This window comes from Budorcas taxicolor, chromosome 21, assembly GCF_023091745.1.
Source record: "Budorcas taxicolor isolate Tak-1 chromosome 21, Takin1.1, whole genome shotgun sequence".
NCBI lineage: Eukaryota > Metazoa > Chordata > Mammalia > Artiodactyla > Bovidae > Budorcas > Budorcas taxicolor.
Window position 1 is genome coordinate 64,020,527 of NC_068930.1, and position 22,591 is coordinate 64,043,117.

Here is a 22,591-nt window from a genome sequence, read left to right on the forward strand (position 1 = left end):
GAGTGGATGGTCAACACGTAGCATTTATAGTAACAATCATTATTCCTCATTATTCCTGTAAGTATGGCTCTTTTTACTGCCATGGCTCTGGCCAGCAAGCCCTCAGAGAGAGGCTCTGAGCACTTCTCAGAGGCTGGCAGTGGAGACACCGGCTGGTCGAACATGACTGGCACAGCCCCCTTCCTCTTTCAGCCCCCATGGACCCCAGATGCTCGTCCACTACTCAGGTGGCCGCAAGGTCCAATGCCCTGGAGTGGCCCAGGTCTCCGTGGACCGGCCCGATTTACGCCTGTTGTCACAGCATAATCACTAACCGTGTCCTTGCTCATACCCCTGCGTCCCGTCTCAGCTGAGTACACGCTGTGCGTCCTGCAGAACAAGGACCCCCGGGGCCACCACAGGGCAGCCCAGAACTGAGTCCCCAGGAGCATTTCTCATGGAACCTTCCAGAAAGCCCAGGGGTCCTGCCCCAGCATCCCAGGCCCACCAACCCTCCAGACGCCCTGCCCTCTACCCGTGTGGAGCAGAAGGCAGACACCCTACCTTTCGGAATCCAGTCGGCTCCCCTGGAGGACTCTGCGTCTGTTATTTTAGGGAAGGAGAGGAAAAGGGGAAAGGGAAAAAAAAAAGAAGTTAAGTGAGTGAAACTTAAATCCCAGCAGAGCCTGTAATGGAATATTCATTTTGTCAGGGGAGTGTTTCTTTAAGACTTCTGGTCCTCTGGACAGGCTGAACCAGCAGGTGATTCAATTTAATGAGCTTTTTAACGCACTTGGGGCCCAGGTGGGATCCTGTCTCGGAAGGCCTGGGCCGAGGCCACGGGCGCACGGACCTGGCTGGGGCTGGGCTGACACCTAGTGGCCGACGACTCGGCTGCTTTCAGTGCCGGCAGAGCTGAAGTCCCAAAGCTTGGAGTCTGGGGTCTGCGGGCCTAAAGGGCCCTCAGTGGCCATCCCAACCACACTTTCCTCGGACTAACCTCCATGCCTCAGTTTCCCTATGAGTTCACAGGGGATAATAACAGTACCTCCTCTATAGGGCTGTAATGAGGATATAGCATTTAATAAAGGCTATTACTGGAGAAGGAAATGGCAACCCACTCCAGTGTTCTTGCCAGGAGAATCCCAGGGACGGGGCAGCCTGGTGGGCTGCTGTCTGTGGGGTTGCACAGAGTCAGACACGACTGAAGCGACTTAGCAGCAGCAGCAGCAGCAAAGGCTATTACTAGTTTAGCTGTTATTGTTTTGTGTGAGACGGTGGGCCCCTAGGGCGCTTCCCAGGTGGCATTAGTGGTAAAGAACCCACCTGCCAATGCAGGAGACATAAGAGAGGTGGGTTCAATCCCTGGGTGGGAAAGACCCTCTGGAGGCGGGCACGGCAACCCATTCCAGTATCCTTGCCTGGAGAATCCCGTGGACAGAGAAGCCAGGCGGGCTACAGCCCACGGGGTCGCAAAAAGTCAGACACGAGTGAAGGGACAGCATGCACGGGTCCCCCAGGGGGAGGTGCTTCCTCAATGCCACAGACAGGTTAGTGGAGGAGGCGGCCTAGATCCCAGGGGTCGTAGCCCCCACGCCAGTGTTCCCTGGGTCGTGCTTCCATCAAGGTGTGTTTGCTGCTGGCTCTGTCCCTGGCTATCCGGGTGAACTCGGGTGAGTTTTTAACTCCTCATATTCTCATCCCTCTTCTGGAAATTGGAGATGCAATGACTCTGGCGGACGGCTGCTGTGAGCACTGAGCTGGGATGATGCACAGAGAGGTTTCAGGTTGGGAGAGCAAAGCTGTCGTTCTTGGAACTCAGCCGCGCTGGGTGGCAGAATGGCCAAAAGACAAACTGCACATCAAGGGCCTAGGACCCATGAGTCTCCATCGCCTCTCCCTGAGTGATCCTCTCGGTCTGGTCTGTCGAGGGATGGGGTGGAGTGGATGCAGACTGAGCTATGTCTCCCCGGGGCCTGGGACCGTGCAACCTTAGCACCTACCAGCAGGTGGCTGGAGTCCTTGAGCTTGGACTTGTAGAGCATCCACCGGTAGCGTAGGTCCTCTAGCTCGTCCGAGGACCTGCTGGCTGGCCTGAGACGAAGGAGGTTTTTGAAGAGATGCTGACCTTCTGGTATTCGAGCCTCCAGCTCCTAGAGGGAAAAGACAGGGTCACATGCACCTTCCAAACGGCTGAGGAGGCCCCACCTGGTTGGTAAGGAGGAGCCAATCAAATTCCATTTGCTGGGCAACTGGAACACATAAACAGAGAATCTCATTGGGCAAATAAACGGAAGCCAAGGCCAGGAGCTGCTCTCCGCAACACTGCAGAATGGACTGCTGCCTGAAAGAGGAGCTGCCGTGCTCACCTCCATGGTCACTTCTAGCTCTGGCATTCTATCATAAATACGACACAGATTTACACTATGTATGACTAGGGAAACTGAAAGTCCCTCAGTCACCTCTGGCTCTGTGACTCCATGGACTGTAGCCCGTCCGGCTCCTCTGTCCATGGAATTCTCCAGGCCAGAACACTGAAGTGGGCAGCTGTTCCCTTCTCCAGGGGATCTTCCCAACCCAGGAATCGAACCCAATCTGCCGCATTGCAGGCAGATTCTTTACCCACTGAGCCACCAGGGAAGCCTTCTGGCATTCTAGAGCCAAGTTCTCCAGAGGGCTTGACATCAGAGTTATCGTCATTATAAAAGCTACCATTGTTCATCGACAGAGGACTGGATAGACAAGACGTGGTTCATACACACAATGTGATATGACCCAGTCATTAAAAATTATGAAGTAACGTCATTTGTAGCAACATGGATGGACATAGAGATTGACATACTGAGTGAAGTTGGTCAGACAGAGAAGGAGAAATATCATATGACTTCCCTTATGTGTGGAATCTAAAAAAAGAAATGAATGAAAAGAACTTACAAGACAGAGAGAGACTCACAGACTTGAAGAACAAACTTGTTGCTAGGGGGAAGGATGAGGGGAAGGGATAATTAGGGAATTCGGGATGGACATACACGCACTGCTATATTTAAAATGGATAATCAACAAGGACCTACTGTAGAGCGCATGGAACTCTGCTCAGTGTTACATGGCAGACTGAATGGGAGGGGGGTTTTGGAGAGAATGGATATGAGTGTATGTATGGCTGAGTCTTTTCCTGTTCACCTGAAACTATCACAACATTGTTAATCAGCTATACCCCAATATAAAATTAAATTTTTTTTTAATAAAAAGCTACCATTGTTGAATATGTCTTTCTACTGGCATTTTTACTCCTGGCAGAGTGAGGTTGGGACTGGGCAGATTCTTCTATCAGAATACAGTACTGTGTTCCCCCAGGATGGCATCTTTTATCCTTAGGACTCCTGGGAGGGAGTGCCATGTGAGGATACGATCTGGGTCCTAAGTCAAAGAGCCTGAGTTTAAATTCTGGCTTGGCATCCAGAATCTGTCCCATCCCACCAGCTGCATGATACAGGCACACAGCTTAGCTTCTCAGAGCCCTTGAGAGTGGGGACTCTACAAAGAAGCGTTACCCGGGGAACTGCAAGTCACCTCTGATACACCTGGGGCTGGGTGGTGGTGGCAGGGGATGAGAGGAGTGGCTGAGGTAGGAGGTAGACAGGAGGGCTAGGTAGCTGGGACCAAAGCTCCCACTGAGGACAAAACATTACAAACATTCTTAAGGCATCAGTCGACAGGGAGGCCTGGCGTGCAGCAGTCCATGGGGTCGCAAAGAGTCGGACATGACTGAGCGACTGAACTGAACTGAATGGAACTGAAGGCATCAGAGAGTTAACAACAACAACAAAAAGAGTCAGGCAAGACATGTGAAAGGTTAAGATGCAGAGAAGTAAGCCCAGTGTTCAGACCTCCTCTTGCACTTAGGATATTTGCTAATCTGGAAAAAATAGTTGTGAAACAGATCTATGCTTCTGGCAGCCTTGCAGGATTCAGGAGACAGAGGTCAAAGTCTGCACCCTACACAAGTGGAGACTGAGAAACTGCTGTCTTCAGCAGAGGCCCCTAAAGGTGAATAGGAAGTAAACCCACACCTTATTTGGATTTGCAGACCAGTGCCAAGTCATCTCAGGAGTCCAGGGAGCTTCAAGTTTTGAAATTAGATTCAGTGGTTCTAGATTGATAAAAGCCCACACTGGCCTGGCTGTTGCAAACAAAATCCTCTTTGAAGGGAAGATTATTCTTAATCTCAAATTATTCTTGCACCTATTTGTCAAACCCAATATCCAGCACACAATCGAAGCAGTCACACACAGATATAAGACTCCAAGAAGAGGCAGAAGCTGGGACTTCCCTGGAGGTCCAGTGGTTAAGAATGTGCCCGCCAATGCAGGGAAAGTGGGTTCTGTCTCTGGTCCAGGAAGATCTCACATGCCTTGGACCAACTAAGCCATATGACACAACTACTGAGCCCGAGCTCTAGGGCCCATGTGATTCACCTACTGAACACAGACGCTGCACCTGCTGAGGCCCACATGCTTAGAGCCTTGTTCTGCAACAAGAGAAACCACCCCAGTGACAAGCCCTCACACCACAGCGAAGAGTAGCCTCTATTCACCGTAACTAGAGAGAGCCCATGCACAGCAACAAAGACCCAGTGCAGCCAAATATAAATAAAATTAGTGAATTAATGAGGAAGAGGCAGAGACAATACGCAACAGAAAGAGTCTTGACTTGAGATACTGAGATTATTAGACACACTCACTAAACCAACTGTTTACTGTGTTGAAAGAATTAAAAGACAAACTGAAAATTTTCAGCAAGGACCCAAAAGCTGTGAAAAGTGGCAAAGCAGATTTTAAAAAGCACCAAGGAGAATTTCTAGGAATGATAAATGAAATATTAAAAGCTAAGAACTTAATAAACATGTGAAATAGCAAATGAGATACAACTAAAGAGAGAATTAGTAAAGCGGAAGATGAGTTAGAAAAAAGTATTCAGAAAGTAATACAAAAGAGCAAAAGGATGAAAAAGTACACAAGAGACAGTGAAATACACAGTGAGAAGAAAGAGCATATGTTTAAAAGGCATCTCAGAAGGTGAGGAAACAGGGAACAAGGCAGAGGCCACAGTTTGAGAGATAAGGTTGGATAATTTTCCAGAAAGATCCTAGGCCACAGATTCAAGAATCCAGATGACTCTCAAGCAAGAAAAATAAAAATAAAACCAAACTCTAAGGTATTAGGGTAAATTTCAGAAAATATTACGAAAAAGAGAGATAGTTTGGGGCCTGATTGAGAAAAGCTGTGAGTGATAAACTCCGGAAATTGAACTCTATCTTGAAAAGTGTTCACTACTGGGACAAGGTTATTTTTAGGATTCTGAAGGGTCACTCTGGCTTCAGAATGAGTCATTACTGAGATGGGAACCCAGGAAGAAGGAGGGAGGCCAGCTTGGAGGCTATTGTCAAGGTCAAGGTCAAAAATGATAAATGTCTAGATGAAGACAGTGGTAATGAGGGGAAACAGAAACAATGAATACCCAAGAGGTGGAATCAAGAAGGACTTGGTGAATAAGTCGATGTGCGAGTGGAGGAGAGAGCTTTGTGGTAGAAGGACTGTCTTTCCACCCCCTTGCCATATTCATGCCCTTTGCAATATGGTCTTGCAATACTTCCCATCAAGAAGTGAAACCTGTTTTCTCTCCCCTTGAATCTGAGCTGGCATTGTGACTTTCTTTGTCCAACAGAATGCAGGAGAAGTGATGTGCCAGTTCCTAGCCTTGGCCCGAAGAGGCCTGCATGTTCCCACTCGCTTTCTCAGACCTGCCCCTGCTCTGGGAAGTCCAGGCTATCCCATAGGAGGATAAGACATGTGTGGTCCATCCCATGCTCATCTAGAATAGCCCCACCAACCTCCAGAAGTACAGCCACCCTGCTGGTCTATAAATCAGGGAGCCCAGCCAAGATCAGAAGCATTGCCCAGTGGACCTCAGAGTAAACTGCCAATCTTCAGAATCATGAGTTAAACAAACAGCTGTTCTTTTAAGCAACAAACTGTCAGAATGGCTTGTTACATAGCAAGAGTTAACTGACTAGACAAGTCGTGATTAGTGGTGATATTTTCCAAGTTGGGCAATACAGCAGGAGGCATGAATGAATGGATGGATGGTTTTCCTATAATACTGGAAGCAAAAAAAAAAAAAAAGTTTAAAACTATTATTTAGGACTTCCCTGGTGGTAGAGTGGATAAGAAGCCACCTGCCAATGCAGGGGACACAGGTTCGATCCCTGGTCTGGGAAGATTCCACACGGTGCGGAGCAACTAAGCCCGTGAGCCACAACTACTGAGCTCGAGTGCTGCAACTACGGAAGCCCGCACACCCAGAGCCCACGCTCCACAAGAGAAACCGCTGCAATGTGAAGCCTGTGCACGGCAACTAGAGAGCAGCCCTCACTCACTGCAAATGGAGAAGGCCCAAGCACGGCCATAAATAAATAAATACATCTTTAAAAAAATTTATACATAAGCCATAACAGGTATGCGCTCTTTTTTTTTTTTCTTTTGAGAACTCTCTGGCAGCAAACACATCTTTGGGGGCCAAATCCTCTGAAATAAAGAGGCTGTTCCTTGGGCACAAACCTGTAGCTTTGTTGCTCTGGTCCTCAAGTCCTCGGTGGTGGGAGTTTTCATGGCGATGATCCTAACCAGCTTGGAATTTTCCTCCTGCAACCAGTCCTCAAAGTTCCTCAGGGACTGGGGATAATCCTCATGGCTGCCTCCTTCCTCCCTGAGCAGACCTGCCTGCAGGAAGGCACAGCATGGTCAAAGCCTCAGAGTTTCTGCAAACAGCCCACTGGCCATGTGTCCTCGGAATTCCATCCAAGCAGAGGGTGGGGGATGAGGATGCCCAGAGGGAGATAAGAGGCACCTGGGGAGGCGAAGGGATGAGGCAAGCATCTCTACTCAATGTAGACATGATTAGGGACCAAGAACATTCCCCACTGCCACCTCTCTGGTCTCCTGAAGGCTACCAGCATCATCCCTTATCAGGATGTCTACCTTCTGCCACTTCTGTCCCTCTTCAAGTTAGGTGGCCAGACTGATCTAAGACGCAAGTCCAGGGACTTCGCTGGTGGTCCAGTGGTTAAGAATTCAGCTGTCGATTCAGGGGACCCAGGTTCGATCGCTAGTCTGGGAACTCAGATCCCATATGCCGCGGGGCAACTGAGCCGTGAGCCACACCTACTAGAGCCTCTGCTCTAGAGCCTGCAAGCTACAACTACTGAACCCACAGCCTACAGCTACGGAAGCCCACAGGCTTCAGCTACGGAAGCCCACAGGCTACAGCTACGGAAGCCCACAGGCTACAGCTACGGAAGCCCACAGGCTACAGCTACGGAAGCCCACAGGCTACAGCTACGGAACCCACGTGCCCTGGAGCCTGTGCTCTGCAAGAAGAGAAGCTGCCTCAGTGTGAAACCCGAGCCGTGCGGCGAAGAGTTGCCCGGCCACAGCTAGGGGAGCCCGTGCGTGGCGATGAAGGGCCCATGCACAGCAACGGAGACCCAGTGAAGCCAACGATTAAAAAATAAACAAAAATAAAAATAATAAATAAATAAAATGCAAGTCCACTCAGCCACGCCATCACTTACACAGCTGAGTGGCTTCTCGCACTCGATGCGGCCGGAGAGCCTCAGATTCTGGCCCTGCCTGGCTCTGTGGCTCATGAGGCCTGCCCCATCGTCTGAGCCGGGGCCCACAGACATCTAGCACCCGGCACTGGTGCTGTCTCCCTCGGGTCCCTGCAGGCAGTCTCCTCTGCATGGAACACACTCCGTTCCGCCTCTCCTTGACTCTCACTCAGCTGTGAGGCGCCCTGAACATCTCATTTTCATCTCTCCAGGGAGGGCTTCGCTACCCCCAAGTCCTTCACTCTGCAGCAGGCTGCCGTGGCCTCTGGGTCTTCTGGCTCCATGAACCACGTGTTCTGTAAACCCTTATACTATTGCTTTGCGGTTCCTGCTTCCCTGCTTCTCAAAATGTGCTCCAAGGCCTAGCAGGCTTAGCATCACCTGGGAGCTTGTAGAAAAGCAGGGTGAGGGGTCCCAGTCCAGACCTACTGAATCAGAATCTGCATTTTGGTACCATCTGGATGCACACGACAATCTGAAAAACTCTGTGCTGGATGCTACGTTCTCTGAGGGTTGAAAGTATCTCTGTTTTATTTACAGCTGTGTCCCAGCTCCAAGCACAGTTCTCAGAACACAGAAAGACTCATGAAGAGCTTTCTGGATGGGGAAATGAGAGAAGGAATGGACATGTGAATGAATTAGTATGCTGTCTTTGAAGAACAAGGAATGAATTTCTTCTCATTGTGGTTCTTTTTTTTTTAAGCCTGTCAAGGAGAGGGATGGATGATATGATATAGTGAGGTTAGTTCTTTTTACAAAATGTAGTTTCTGTGTGTTATATGTTAGTCGTTCAGTCGTGTCCAGTTCTTTGCGACCGCATGGACTGGAGCCCGCCAGGCTCCTCTAGTCCATGGGATTCTCCAAGCAACAATATTAGAGCGGGTTACCATTCCCTTCTCTAGGGAGTCTTTCCAACCTAGGGATCAAACTCGGGCCTTCTGCATTGCAGGCAGATTGTTTACCATCTGAGCCACCAGGGCACCAAAAATACCTATCGTGTGTACTTCTAGTTTGCAGTCTGGTGCTGCTAGCAAGCTTCACACTCTGACACTCTCTTCCCTGCAAGGGAAGCAGTCGGATTTTCTGAGGGTGAGGGCCTGCCTGCCCTAGAGATGCCCAGGACCTTCCTCAGTGCAGACCCTGGGTCTGGGGTCCCAGAGTCCCTCTGCCCAGTGGCCCAGGGCACTCTTGTGTCACCACTGGGCAGGCTCACCAGATACAGGACAAGCCCCAGTCCTGAGCTGAGCATGTGGCCCCAGGCGGGGAGGGGGTTTACTGGTGACACCTTCCCACCATCACCTGACTCAGATCTGGGCCCTCCCCAGAAGCCCATGAGATGGACTTACCTGACGGTGACGCCGGGAAGTAAGATCTGTGGGGAGGATGAGAAACCCAGTCTTTGGGATGTTGTTGGTGAAAATCATTTTCTTCCCTGAATCCACTTCTGTCATCCTCTGCAGCTGCCGGTTTCTGATGAGGCTGAGAAGTCAAATCCGCCCGGTCAACGTGATGATGAGATGGAGACTTCCCAGATCACGGGAGAAGTAACAGAACTGGGGAGGGAGGTGACTTCTGGTCCTCACAAGCCCATGCCTGTCCTTCGGGTCAGAAGCTGAAGCTCCCCAGGGCACCTGCGTTTTCAGTTCCCTGCCCGAGACTCACATTACCATCATCAAGGGGCATATATCTACCGATGCAGGTGAGGCCCCAGCCAGCAGGGGCTGGAGGCTAAACTGGGACGCTTCCCTGCTCATACTGCCTCTACTTAGAATTGCCTGGGGATGCCCGGAGGCACCTGGCACCACGCCTGGCACACAGCAGAACCCCAGCCATCTGTTCTAGGAACACGGCTGAGCTCTCCCTGCTGGGAAGGAGGGTTGTCTGAGACCAGGCTCCAACCCAGGAGGCCCTCTCACCTCAGCAGGCTCTCCTCCAGCTGCCTCAAGGCCCTCCATGACTTGGTCAGCTCCTCCAGCTCCCCTTGGACCACAGCAGCTCCCTCCAGAGAAGACGCCTCCATCACCAGCCGGCCGAGCGCTTCCATCACGGGCAGCTGGGCTTCCTTCTCCGGGAATTCAGCCAGCAGCCTCTAAAGGACATACAATCACACACATACACACACACAGTTAAGTCCTGGGGTGGTGGGGTGTCTGCTCCCTGGTATGAGAGCACCATTCACCACCCTCCGCCCCCGAACCTGCCTTTGGGATGCAGGGGAGAGAATAAGCATCTCTGTGAGGAGATTCATCTTACCTCAACCTCAGCCTCCCGGGACTGGGCATCCCATGGGCCCGTGTCCCCACGGTAAGCCTCCAGCTTCTGTGTGATCACAGAGATCCACTGCCGCAGCTTCAGCAGATCGTGGTTGAAGGTGCAATGTTCCTGCAGGCTCTGCTGGCGTCCTTCCAGGAGGTCCTGTGGAACAGCCCCAGGGGAACCAGGCTGAAACCCCTGGCTACCCCATCCTGCAGGACCCTCAGCCCTGCCAGAGCCCTGGGGTGAGATGGCCCCCAGGGCTCCCCACCCAGGGAGGAACACGAGAGGTTGATCTTCTCTTCTGCACAATGCAAGGAATTGACTCTGGAAAGACCAAGTCTGGTTTAAAGTGCCTCTAAGCCTGTTCTGCTTTTATGGGAAGTACCAAGTCTGGGTGAGGGTATGGGCGATGGGTGCTCTCTTCCACCACCAGTGTGGGGTATAAACTGGTACACCCACTTGGGAAGACTATCAGTCAGTGCCTACTAAAGCTGAACAGGCATCTGTGTGGCACAACCATTTCACCCCTGCATGTAACACAACAGGTGTGAACTTCACTTTGCGGCCGAATAGAGTGGGTATATTCTGATCGCCATCTAGAAGCACTTACTTTATTGAAAAGCATTATTTTATTTTTTCATTGACATATAGTTGAATAGGAAATCAACCCTGACTATTCACTAGGAGGACTGATGCTGAAGCTGAAGCTCCAGTACTTTGGCCACCTGATGTGAGGAGCTGACTCATTGGAAAAGACCCTGATGCTGGGAAAGATTGAGGGCAGGAGGAAAAGGGTGCAACAGAAGATGAGATGGTTGGATGGCAGTGTTGACTTAATAGACATGAGTTTGAGCAAACTCCGGGGGATAGTGGAGGATAGGGTAGCCCGGCATGCTGCAGTCCATGGGGTCGCAAACAGTCAAATGCAACTGAGTAACTGAACAACAGCAATAATTGATTTACAGTGTTTCAGGTGCATAGCAATGTGATTTCATTAAATGTCTATCAATATAAATATGTATACATCTATATAGATATCTGTATATGTACATTTTCTTTTTCAGAGTCTTTTTCCATTATAGGTTATTATTAACATATTATTTCCTTATCATTTGTTTGCTTTTATTTCACTTTTTGATGATAGAAAAAGCATTATATTAAATTTGTGAATCGTGTGGGTAACTTGTACTATCTATGAATTTCAGGGTTGCAAAGACGATGCCAGAAATTCTTTATTAAAATAGAGCACACAGGGTCCGGAAGGGTGAGAAATCCTGCCTTAAACTAAACACTTTCCTGAGCTGCGGATGCCTGAGAGCTGGCTTTGCACACCTGGGACTCTTGTTACAGATGCAGACCCAGGACTTCACTTGAATCAGTGTCGTCAGGGTAGGGCTGGGACAGACATTTCAGCTTGTCCCACTACCCACACCACCCTGCTGCTGCTAAGTCGCTTCAGCCGTGTCCGACTCTGTGCGACCCCATAGACAGCAACCCACCAGGCTCCCCCATCCCTGGGATTCTCTAGGCAAGAATACTGGAGTGGGTTGCCATTTCCTTCTCCAATGCATGAAAGTGAAAAGTCAAAGTGAAATCATTCAGTCGTGTCCGACCCTTCGCAACCCCATGGACTGCAGCCTACCAGGCTCCTCCGTCCATGAGGTTTTCCAGGCAAGAGTACTGGAGTGGGGTGCCATTGCCTCCTCCACACTGCGGTCAGTCCACCACAGACACAAGAAGGATCCAGGTGGCCACCAGAGGGCGCCGCAGACAGAGCTCACAGCCATCGGGACCCAACTTGCAACCTGGCATGAACGCAGCAAACACGACGGGGGGCTCCTGTGTGGGTGCAGCATGCTCCGTGCTTTGGTCTCCTGGCATGTGCGGAATTGTATGTTTCACTTGTGGATGCGTATGTTTGACATGTGGAATCGTTTGTTTAACTTGTTGCTGACTTGTTGTCCATCTACCCATCGGCACTTAAGCCCCAGGAAGGCAGGGGGCTCGCTGTCCTGCTCACAGTGTCTTCATCCTCAGGACCCAGCATCCTGCCTGGCATACAGGAGACGCTCAATCATGAACAAATGAGGAAGGGAAAAAAGAAAGAAAGGGAGAAAGAAAAAGAAGGGTTGGAAGGAACGACGGAAGAAAAGAGGGAGAAAGTCCTCAGGAGGGGCGGACAGATTCCAGGGACCTGGCGTCTGTTGACACAGACCCTCTGCTGGCCCCTTACCTCCAGAGACCTCTGCAGGGCCTGGTGGGCGGCAGAAAGCTGGTCCATTTTGTGCTGATGGTTAGGGTTCCCCTGGAAGAGGGGCCTCATGGCCTCCACCTGAGACCCCAGGTCCATCCCCTCCTCCTGCAGCCCCTGCAGGAAAGGAAGGAATGAGTGGAACATCCTTTCTCCTTCTCGTGGATGCTGATCAGGGTGGGGACCCTGAATGCAAAGACCAGGAGGGTTCAGGGATGGCGGGACTCCCCAACTCCATCAGCCACACCATACGGCTGTCTGATGGGTCCACTCTTAGGAATGGTGAGAATTTTTTAAATGAGATGAAAATATTCCTGCGACACCATGAAAATAAACTGCTAAAGACCAGAAGGTGTCGCTGGGGGACAGACTCATGTCTGGACTCCTACTTGACGACCACCTCTTCTTATGGAGAATCGCATCTTAGCTTTAGTTTTAAATCCCCCAAATGCATCATTTTTAATACCTTCCAAAGAACACTCCCAGTTATGTATGAGTTGTGCCTGGATTTTAAAAACGTAACTGTTGTTTCATGGGCATTTTAAAAACCAGCAAGCTCCTCACCCAGCCAACAATGATTCATGATCAGCCTACCTACAGTCCATGTGTTTTAAAATATTTATTCTTAATCCTCAAATCACTTATTTAACTGAAGGCCTCTGGCCTCATTAGGAACACTTAGCAAAGCAACTTTAGAAGCAAGTATTCATGTTAGACTTTAGGACCACAGAGTAAGCAAAAAAACCTTATTTTGTTGGGCTCAAGTATCAGCCATTTGGAGGTGCTAAAGGCCAGGAACCATCAGGCATACCAGCCGAAACTCAGCTGAGAGGAAAGGTCAGATCTCAGGGGCCAGGGAGGGATCACAATCTCTGGCTTGGGCTGACTGCCGCTTGGCTGGCCACTATTACTGCAAGGAGGCTGCTTCCGGCACAGGTGAATATCTGAGTGGAGGTGACTCAGGCCAGACAGACCTCTTACCTGCAACCTCAGAAGCTGGGCCTGTTTCTCAGGAAGGTCCCGCCGAAGCCCATTCTCGGCTTGGACCCGGATTTGGAGGTCTGAGAGCTTTTTCTGCAGAGGTTCGAAAGTCGCCCCAAAATCTTTGTGCTGAGCAAGTAAGCTCTGCGGAGACACAACAAAGAGCACACAACTCAGCCTTCCACTCGGTCTCCCTGTGGCACAAGCTGACACTCACAGACGGGCTGCTTTTTCTCCAGTCTTCTCCTGTCCGGCTCCTACTCACTCAGGAACCACCCCCTCCAGGAAGCCTTCCTGGAGTTCTTGAGGGGATCTGATGCCCCTCTCTGAGGATCATTGTGTCCTCACCTAACAATTGTTCTGCTTCTAGAATAGGTGCTGGCAAATTGCATCTCCTACCACATACCCCAAGTCCCACCAGAGGCCAGTGCTTGTAAATAACGTTGTATTGACATGCAGTCATGCCCATTCATTTACAGTTGATTTCTTGCTACACCAGCAGAGTTCAGAAGCTGCAACAGAGATCACAGGCCTTGCAGACCCTAAAATGTATGCTAAATGTCTGCTCCGTTGAATAACTCAGACCATGGGTGTGGGGCTTTTCGCAGGTGCCTGGCCTCTGGTCAGTGTCCTAGAGATATCGCTTTGCCACTATCATCATTCTCAGATGCTTAGCAAATAATTGTTACCTGAAAGGAGAAACTGTCCAATACTTTGGCCACCTGATGCAAAGAGCCAACTCACTGGAAAAAACCCTGATGCTGGGAAAGATTGAGGGCAGGAGGAGAAGGGGGTGACAGAGGATGAGATGGTTGGATGGCATCACTGACTCAATGGACGTCAGTTTGAGTAAGCTCCAGGTGTTGCTGAAGGACAGGGAAGCCTGGTGCGCTGCAGTCCATGGGGTTGCAAAGAGTCAGACACGACTGAGCAACTGAACAGCAATAAGAACAAAAATAGCTTCCGGCTCTCGCAGCTTTAAAGTTTACAAGTGTTTTTCTCTGCATCTTCCCATCTAACTGCCTCCCAGCTCTCTGCAAAAGACTGATTTGATGAGTATAGAATGGAATTTGGGGGCAGAGGCAGGAGGCAGACAAATGAGAAGGATCCCACCATAATCCTACCCAGATGATATAGATGAGGGCTCTGAGGTTGTGTGGAACAAAGGACATGCCCAGGGCCACGCGGTGGCGAGTGGCAGGGCTGGGGTCAGGATACAGGGCTGTGGCTGCAGGGAGGCTGAGCTGAGGGCCTAGACGGGGCTCACCTGCAGTTTGCTCTTCCTCTGCAGAAGGCAGTTGTGCAGCAAGTCTCTGTCCCTCACGGAAGTCGCCACCTGCTCCAGCAGGGCTGTGGCTCTCTCCTGGCCGAAGATGCTGCCCAGCAGGTCTTTCTTCAGCTGCAGCATCATCAGCTGCACCTTCAGGCGGGAGCTCTCCATCAGGGCCGCCTGGGGGAGACAAGGCTTCCGTGAACAGGAGAGCAGCATGAAGCTGGAGCAGGAACACACCTGGTCCGGCTGCACCTGCCTGGGAGGCTGGGCCTCTGTGCTGGTGGCCGAGGGAGAGGTGAATGCAAGGAGAAACAGGCAGGTGGGAAGGTGGCGGGAGGCCCTGAATGTCAGGGTCAGTCTGATTCCCTTCTCACCCCCCACATCCATCTTGTTACCAAATCCTGAGCAAGAAGGCTGCCTCCTATGAGTGTCAGAAATCTGTCTCCGCTCCGTTGGCTCGCACTGACCGTGGTGCACTCTCAGCCTTGCTCACTTGGACCCCTGCAGCTCCTGACCATCTGCTGCCTCTCAGTTGCCCCTCAGATCGACTCTGCACATTGCAGCCAAACCCAGACTGAACCAGTCTGATCTTCTACTCAGTGATTCTCCATCACCGACAGCAGAGGGCCATCCCCAAGTTGGCGTGTGGGACATTTTGAATACCAGACCACCTCACCTGTCTCCAGAGAAACCTGAATGTGGGTCAAGAAGCAACAGTCAGAACCTTACACAGAACAAACGACTGGTTCAAAACTGGGAAAGGAGTGTGTCAAAGCTGTAGATCGTCACTCTATTTATTTAACTTATATGCAGAGTACATCATGCGAAATCCTGGGCTGGATGAATCACAAGCTAGAATCAAGATTTCCAGGAGAAATGTCAACCACCTCAGATATGCAGATGATACCATTCTAATGGCAGAAAGTGAGGACAAACTAAAGCGCTTCTTGATGAGAGTGAAAACACTGACTTAAAACTCAATGTTCAAAACACTAAAATGGCATCTGGCCCCATCACTTCATGGCAAATAGAAGGGGAAAAAGTGGAAGCAGCAATAGATTTTCTCTTGGGCTCCAAAATCACGGTGGATGGTGACTGCAACCATGAACTTAAAAGACATTTCCTCCTTGGAAGAAAAGCTATTACAAACCCGGACAGCATATTAAAAAGCAGGGACATCACTTTGCCGACAGAAGTCCATATAATCAAAGCTATGGTTTTTCCAGGAGTCATGTATGGATGTGAGAGCTGGACCAAAAGAAGGCTGAGCACCAAAGAATTGCTGCTGTCAAACTGTGGTGTTACAGAAGACTCATGAGAGTCCCTCAGACAGCAAGGAGATCAAACCAGTCAGTCCTAAAGGAAATCAACCCTGATTATTCATTGGAAGAACTGACGCTGAAGTTGAAGCCCCAATACTTTAGCCACCTGATGTGAAGAGCTGACTCATTGGAAAAGACCCTGATGCTGAGAAAGATTGAAGGCAGGAGCAGAAGAGAGTGACAGAGGATGAGAAGGTTGGATGGCATCACTGAGACAATAGACATGAGTTTGAGCAAACTCCGGGAGATAGTGAAGGACAAGGAAGCCTGGCGTGCTGCAGTCCATGGGGTTGCAAAGAGTCCGACACAGTTTAGCAACTGAACAACCACAAAAGGGCCTAGGGGAGCATGATCAGAGGGAATTCAGGAAGTCCTCCCAGAGGAGGTGGCATCTCAGTGGGGTCGTGATGCGCAGGAGCTCATGGGGCAGAGAGAGGACCAACAGGGAACTCTGCAGCCTCGTGTAACGGGCAGCCAGCTCCCATGCAGATAGCCTGAACTCTGCACAGCCCAGGCCCCACTTCCTCCAAGAAGCCTGCCCTGGTCACATTCCCACCTGACACTCACTCTTCCTGCCCCAAAGCCCTTTGCCCGACTTCAGGGTCCTATTGATCAACCAACTCTTGGAGGTAAATATGTCTTGCTTCTCTCACCAAGGGCTCAGGAGTCTGGAGGTCAGGTGTTTTGTTTTCAGCTGGCCAGAGTCCTTCCACTTGATATCTGATGATGTTACAGAGACAATGAGCTGGGCATGGGGCTGGGAGAGGAAGTAAGACTGCAGCCCAGGTAGGTGACCTGCTGATGATGTGTATAGTTGGTGATTAGCCACACAGAGGCCAAGCCTCTTGAGGCAGGGGGCCACCTTCATTCCCTTTTTGCCAGACTCAGATGCAATATCACAAGGGTGAAGAATTCAGGCTGGGAAGTTGCAATCACGAGTTTGGATGGCACACTGACTGGGAGTAGAGAAGGAAATGGCCACCCACTCCAATATTCTGGCCTAGGAAATCCCATGGACAGAGAAGCCTGGTGGGCTACAGTCCCTGGGATCCCAAGAGTGGGACACGACTTAGTGACGAAACCACCACCACCACCACTGACTGGGAGAACCTGGGTAATTCCAAGCCTCAGTTTCCTCATCGGTAAATGACCAATAGGCATATCCCAGCACGTGGGGCTGTCACGAGGCTTAAATGCCTAAAAAGCATTTAACACAGTGCAGGACCCTCACTGAACTCACAAGAAAAGATAGATCTTCTCAGCCATTATTATTTGACCAGCTGTTCTGGGTTGAATTGTGACCTTCAAAAGAGAAATGGTGGGGGGGAAAAAGGTTTGGTCAAGTCTCAACTCCACCACCTTAGAATGCAACCTTCTTTGGAGAGAGGGGCTTTACAGAGACAATCAAGTTAAAATGAGGTCATTGATTGGTGCCCTTACAGAAAGGGAAGATTTAGACCCGGATGCACGCACAGACGGAGGAGGCAATGGCACCCCACTCCAGTCCTCTTGCCTGGAAAATCCCATGGGCGGAGGAGCCTGGTAGGCTGCAGTCCGTGGGGTTGCGAAGAGTCGGACACGACTGAGCGATTTCACTTTGACTTTTCACTTTCATGCACTGGAGAAGGAAATGGCAACCCACTCCAGTGTTCTTGCCTGGAGAATCCCAGGGACGGGGGGGCCTGGTGGGCTGCCGTCAATGGGGTGGCACAGAGTCGGACACGACTGAAGTGACTTAGCAGCAGCAGCATGCACAGAGGGAAGAGGTGGTGGAGATCTTTAGGGGGAGGATGGTCCATGATGACAGGCGGAGATCGGAGTGGTGGATCTACAAAGCAGTGAATGCCAGCAACCGGCAGGGAACATCAGAAGCTAGAAGAGGCAAGGGAGGAGTCTCCCCTAGAACCACTGGAGACAGCAAGATCCTCTTGATACGTCAACTTCGGACTTCCAGCTTTCAGAACTTTAAGAGAATGAAGTTCTGTTGTTTTCTTTTTTATATAAAAGCACCACTTTTTGGTGCTTTGTTACAGCAGCCCTAGAGAACTAACATACCAGCCACACCCAGGTTTTGGCTGGAGCTTTGCAGACCCACAGGGCTTCCCTGGTGGCTCAGACAGAAAAGAACATGCCTGCAAGGCAGGAGACCTGGGTTCCATCCCTGAATCAGGAAGATCCCCTAGAGAAGGGAATGGCTACCCACTCCAGTATTCTTGCTTGGAGAATTCCATGGACAGAGGAGTTGGGAGGGCTACAGTCCATGGGGTCGCAAAGAGTCAGACATGATGGAGCAACTAACACTTTCACTTTCAATCCACAAGCCGCTCTGAGGCTAGATGCAGAAGCTGAGTCGAGAAAAGAGAGGGCTGGGACTTCCCCAGCAGTCCAGCGGTTGAGACTCTGCACTCTCAATGCCAGGGGTACGGGCTCAATTCCTGGCTGGGGAACTAGGATCCCACATGCCGCATGGTGTGGCCAAAAAAGAGAGGGCTGGCAGCTTGAGCCCTGACCTGTGAAATCCCTTCTGCCCAGGCGGGCCAGTGGGAGTGATGCAAGACACACTCCCAACCAGCAAACAGACTCCAAAGGTGAGTAAGCCAAAGTCCTGGCCCCACGTGTTCCAACCCACTGCTCAGTGAAAGTCCTGCCCTGGGAGTCCTGGGTCCCACTCTAGAGCGACAGGACCTCTCTCCTGCCTCTAGAAGGTTCCCGTTTGCTTTCTGCCCCAGTGGGAAGGACAGGAGGCAATATCCTGACACAGCAGGGAAAGTTGGACAGGCCTGGGTCAAAGCCAGCCCTGTCACTCAACGGTTGTGTTAACCTCAAGCAAGTGGCTCCCCAACAGTCAAATGATAAGAATCATTCTGCTTGTTCTGCAGAGCTGTTTCCAGAAGCCAAAGTGAAAACAGGGCTGAGAATGTTAGCCAAGACTCTATAACCCACAGTTCTGGCCCCAGCTCTGCTTCTCTTGAGCAGCCAGACCTTGAACATGCTCTCTCACTTCTCCCTGGCCCGGATCCCTCATCAGTAAAATGAGGAGAATGCTAGCAATGGAAATAAAACTCCGTGTACATACACATTCAATGTACATTCATTATGACAATGAAAATTGCAAACAACCTCAACAATCGAATTGTGGCTACTTAAAAAATAAAATAAAAGGGCATGCCCCCAAATGGAATAGTCTGCATCCATTTAAAGTGATTTACTGAACCATGCTATTGAACCATTTTAAAGGATGCTGAGAAAAAGCTCAGATGTGTCAACTGAAAATACGAGGACACACAGCCATATATCATGAGCCCAGTACACCAGTTAGGATGCACACGGGCAGTGCCGGCAGCCACCCCGGGACCTGAAGGCAGATGTAGTTTAGAGCTGCAAAGAGCCTGGGTTCTGGAAGATACCACTGAGCTATCAAGCCAGCTCTGGAACCACCAGAAAGTCAGTTTTCTACCACTTGTCACACGCATCCCAGTGGGTACACATTAAAGGTAATGGCCTGACATCCTCAGACTTCCAGCAGAGGACTGTCTGCAGCAGGGTCGGGAAGAGAACCAGTGTGGGCGGATCACGGCAGAGTCCTGGGGCCACACCAAGCACCAGGCTTCGCCTTCTCTCCAAGAACTGAGGGTGACTTTTATCCCTGATAATTACAAGTGTGCACTTGGGACTCGCCAGGCTGCTACAGTGAGCTCTACCCAGATACCCGGAGGACCGAGAGATACGTCTTTCCCTGCGGGGATGGCTGAAATGCCACATTTGGCTGGTGGTCTCCCCCAGGGGCACCCACCATCCCTCCCGACAGAACCAGGCTTACCTCGATCTGCGGCAGGAAGGTGTGGATGGAGGGCGGGTCTGGCAGGCTGGCGGTGACATCCAGGAGTCTCTGGGCCAGCTCCCTCCACAGCTGCAGGTTCTGGGGGTGCCGCTGGAAACGCTGCCACAGCTCTGTGGTTGGGGTGTTGTGCAGCCTGCTGCTCTTGGCCTTCATTCTGTGAGCGCAGGAGAGGGGGCACCGAGAGAGGAGAGAGTGGGTCAGTCCAGGGGCCAGGCCTCCCCCCGGACCCCCAGAGCACCTCGCGTGTGCTGCCCCTGGGGCAAGCTCTTCCCTATTCCATAGGCTGCCGGGCTGTCCAGGGGACCCTGAGGCCTAGGCTTTCCGGATACAAGTGCTCTGGAGGTAAGCCAGTCCTCCAACAGACGTGCAGCCCAGCTTCCAGACCAGGGAAAGAAACAAGCCTCGAAGAGGAATTATGGAGACCTCAGACTCAGGCGGCCTGCCCCCGGCAACTCACAAAAGCAACAAAATCCCTTCTTGAGTAAGATGCCGTTACACTAGGCCCAAATAATTCCTACAGATAATTTTTCAAATATAATGCCCATGTAGCACAGGGAACTATATTCAATAACTTATAATAGTCTACAACGAAAAGAATCTGAAAAAGAATAGATATATATTATATGTATAACTGAATCACTTTGCTGTACACCTGAAACCAACAAAATACTATAAATCAGTTACACGTGACACGCCATGCTAAGCCGCTTCAGTCGTGTCTGACTCTTTGCAACCATATGGACTACACCGTGCCAGGCTCCTCTGTCCATGGGAGTCTCCAGGCAAGAAAACTGAAGTGGGTTGCAGTACCCTCCTCCAGGGGATCTTTCTGATCCAGAGGTCGAACCTGTATCTCCTGCACTGCAGCTGGATTCTCTCCCACTAGCATCACCTGGAAAGCCCACATGTATATACATATGTATATATATAATGTATATAGACTGTCTAGCATCAGTCATAGATAACCAGCACCCGCCACCTCAACAAGAGCAGCGAAGGAGACCTCAGCCACCCTGCCCCACTGCCCACTAGCACCCTGGGGGAACCAGGTTGCTGCTCTGAATATACAGAAGGGTGGCCTGCTAACACTGTGGGGTGAGAGACACCCAGCAAGGGGGGAGCTCCCTGAGTTCCTCCTCGGGGAACCTCCTGTATCAGACAAGGGAATGAGAGATGCTACAGAGACGGGGGTGCTTCTCAGGTGGCTCAGTGGTGGGGGAAAAAAAAACAAAAAACACCCCACCTGCCAAGGCAGGAGATGCGAGTTCGATCCCTGAGTGGGGGATGATCCCCTGGAGAAGAAAGTGGCAACCTACCTCAGTATTCCTGTCTGGGAAATCCCATGGACAGAGGAGCCTGGCGGGCTATAGTCCATGGGGTCACAAAGAATTGGACACGACTGACCGACTAAAACAACAGCAACAGAGATGGGAACGGCTGGGCTGTGTTCCAAACCCCTCTGAGCCTCACATAGTAAAAACAGGCACCGATTCCAAATTTAAACTGTGCCCAGTTCCACACGGGGTGGATATCTGATCCGCTGGTCTTTGCTGAGCTAAGAGCCTTGAGCTCTGACTGTGCCCAAGCCCATGGGCTGACAGGAGGTAGAAGCTGGCCTGAAGTCAGGCCCAGGTGCTTCCATCAGTACCGCCAGCAGGTGGGGGCATGATGCTGGCCTAGTGGAAAGCCCTTCCCTTGGACCATTACACAGGAGACCCGTCTCTGGTGCAAAGTTGCATAAGGAGACTGAATGGAAATGAGTGAAAAGGCCACTTGGCACAGGAAAAAGCAAAGTTCATGTCTCTTTCTGGAAGCAGAATGCAAAATATTATGGAAAGGGGTCAGTGCCTGAGCCCAGGGAGACCCTATAACAGCCAGTCATTGAGAGGAGCAAGAATTATTAGTTATCAGGTAGCGAGAGGGCACAAGCTGGCTGTAGCTGGTGCCAGATGGGCAGAGGCCCCTGAGCGTGGGGTCCAGGCCCTCCCTCGGCCCACCCGGTACCTCTGGTACTCCTGGATGGCAGCAACCACGCTGTCTGAGAGTGGCTGTGGGTCCTGGGGGGAGACGATGAGCTCTTTCAGCTGGGCCTGCAGCCGGTCCACCTGTGGCTCCTCCGCGGCCAGCGCCGCCCGGGTCGCCTGCAGCAACAGATGACACCCAGGGGGCGGGTGAGGTTCTGAGACAGCAGGGGGTTGAACGTGGGCCGTAGGGGCGGGCCAGCCTGGGGGAACACGGTCGCCCACGGCAGTGACGGGGGCCCCGAGAGCTCAGCCCCTGCACCCCCTGCTCCCGCTCTGTGACCCCCAAATAACGTTGACTCCTGATGAGCTGGTTTTTCTCTTTCTCATCACCTACCTCACCGCGTGGCCATGGACTGGCACCGAATTACACAGATAACTAACACCCAGGGAACCAGGACAATGTGCTCAGTGCCCTGGGGTCCCCTTCACTAAGTCTCGCCATGATCCTGGAGGGTAGTCCTCTGCATCTCCACTTTACACACAAGGAAACTCTGGCTAAGAGTTTTCTCACGGTTGCAGAGCTGGGAAACGGTGGACCTGATGTCGGAGCTGGCCCCCCTGACACTTCTCACCCGCACTGAGGGAAACAATGATGCTTTGCGGGACTTCCCTGGTGGTCCAGTGGCTAAGATTCCACGCTCCCAAAGCAGTGGGGCCTGGGTGCAATCCTGGTCAGGAAGCTAGATCCCACATGCTGAAATTAAGATAGAAAAAGGTTCTGCATGCTGCAATGAAGACTCAAGATCCTGTCTGCCACAACTACAAATAATTTTTTTAAAAAACCAGGTCATTTGCAGATGCAGTTATTGTTGTCGGCAAGTCAACAGGATATTTCCACCTGGCAACCCGAACCACGCCACTCAACCGTTTGAGGGCATGCAGGCTAAGTTGCTTCAGTCATGTACAGCTCTTTGTGACCCTATGGACTGTAGCCCGCCAGGCTCCCCTGTCCGTGAGATTCTCCAGGCAAGAACACTGGAGTGGGTTGTCATTTC

At 51.1% G+C, this 22,591-nt stretch overlaps 1 protein-coding gene across 1 annotated transcript in view; it reads right to left on the reverse strand.

Moving 5' to 3' along the window:
- The window catches only part of SYNE3 (spectrin repeat containing nuclear envelope family member 3), a 56,869-nt gene that overhangs the window by 11,691 nt on the left and 22,587 nt on the right, over positions 1-22,591 (reverse strand). Inside the window, exons 6-16 of the mRNA XM_052659890.1 lie at positions 21,577-21,713; positions 19,552-19,726; positions 14,404-14,586; positions 13,137-13,280; positions 12,138-12,272; positions 9,902-10,063; positions 9,565-9,737; positions 8,995-9,127; positions 6,597-6,758; positions 1,983-2,132; positions 544-582 (exon numbers count right to left, since the gene is read on the reverse strand). Of these exons, the coding sequence (XP_052515850.1) occupies positions 544-582; positions 1,983-2,132; positions 6,597-6,758; positions 8,995-9,127; positions 9,565-9,737; positions 9,902-10,063; positions 12,138-12,272; positions 13,137-13,280; positions 14,404-14,586; positions 19,552-19,726; positions 21,577-21,713 (1,593 nt within the window). The remainder of the gene's footprint in view (positions 1-543; positions 583-1,982; positions 2,133-6,596; positions 6,759-8,994; positions 9,128-9,564; positions 9,738-9,901; positions 10,064-12,137; positions 12,273-13,136; positions 13,281-14,403; positions 14,587-19,551; positions 19,727-21,576; positions 21,714-22,591) is intronic.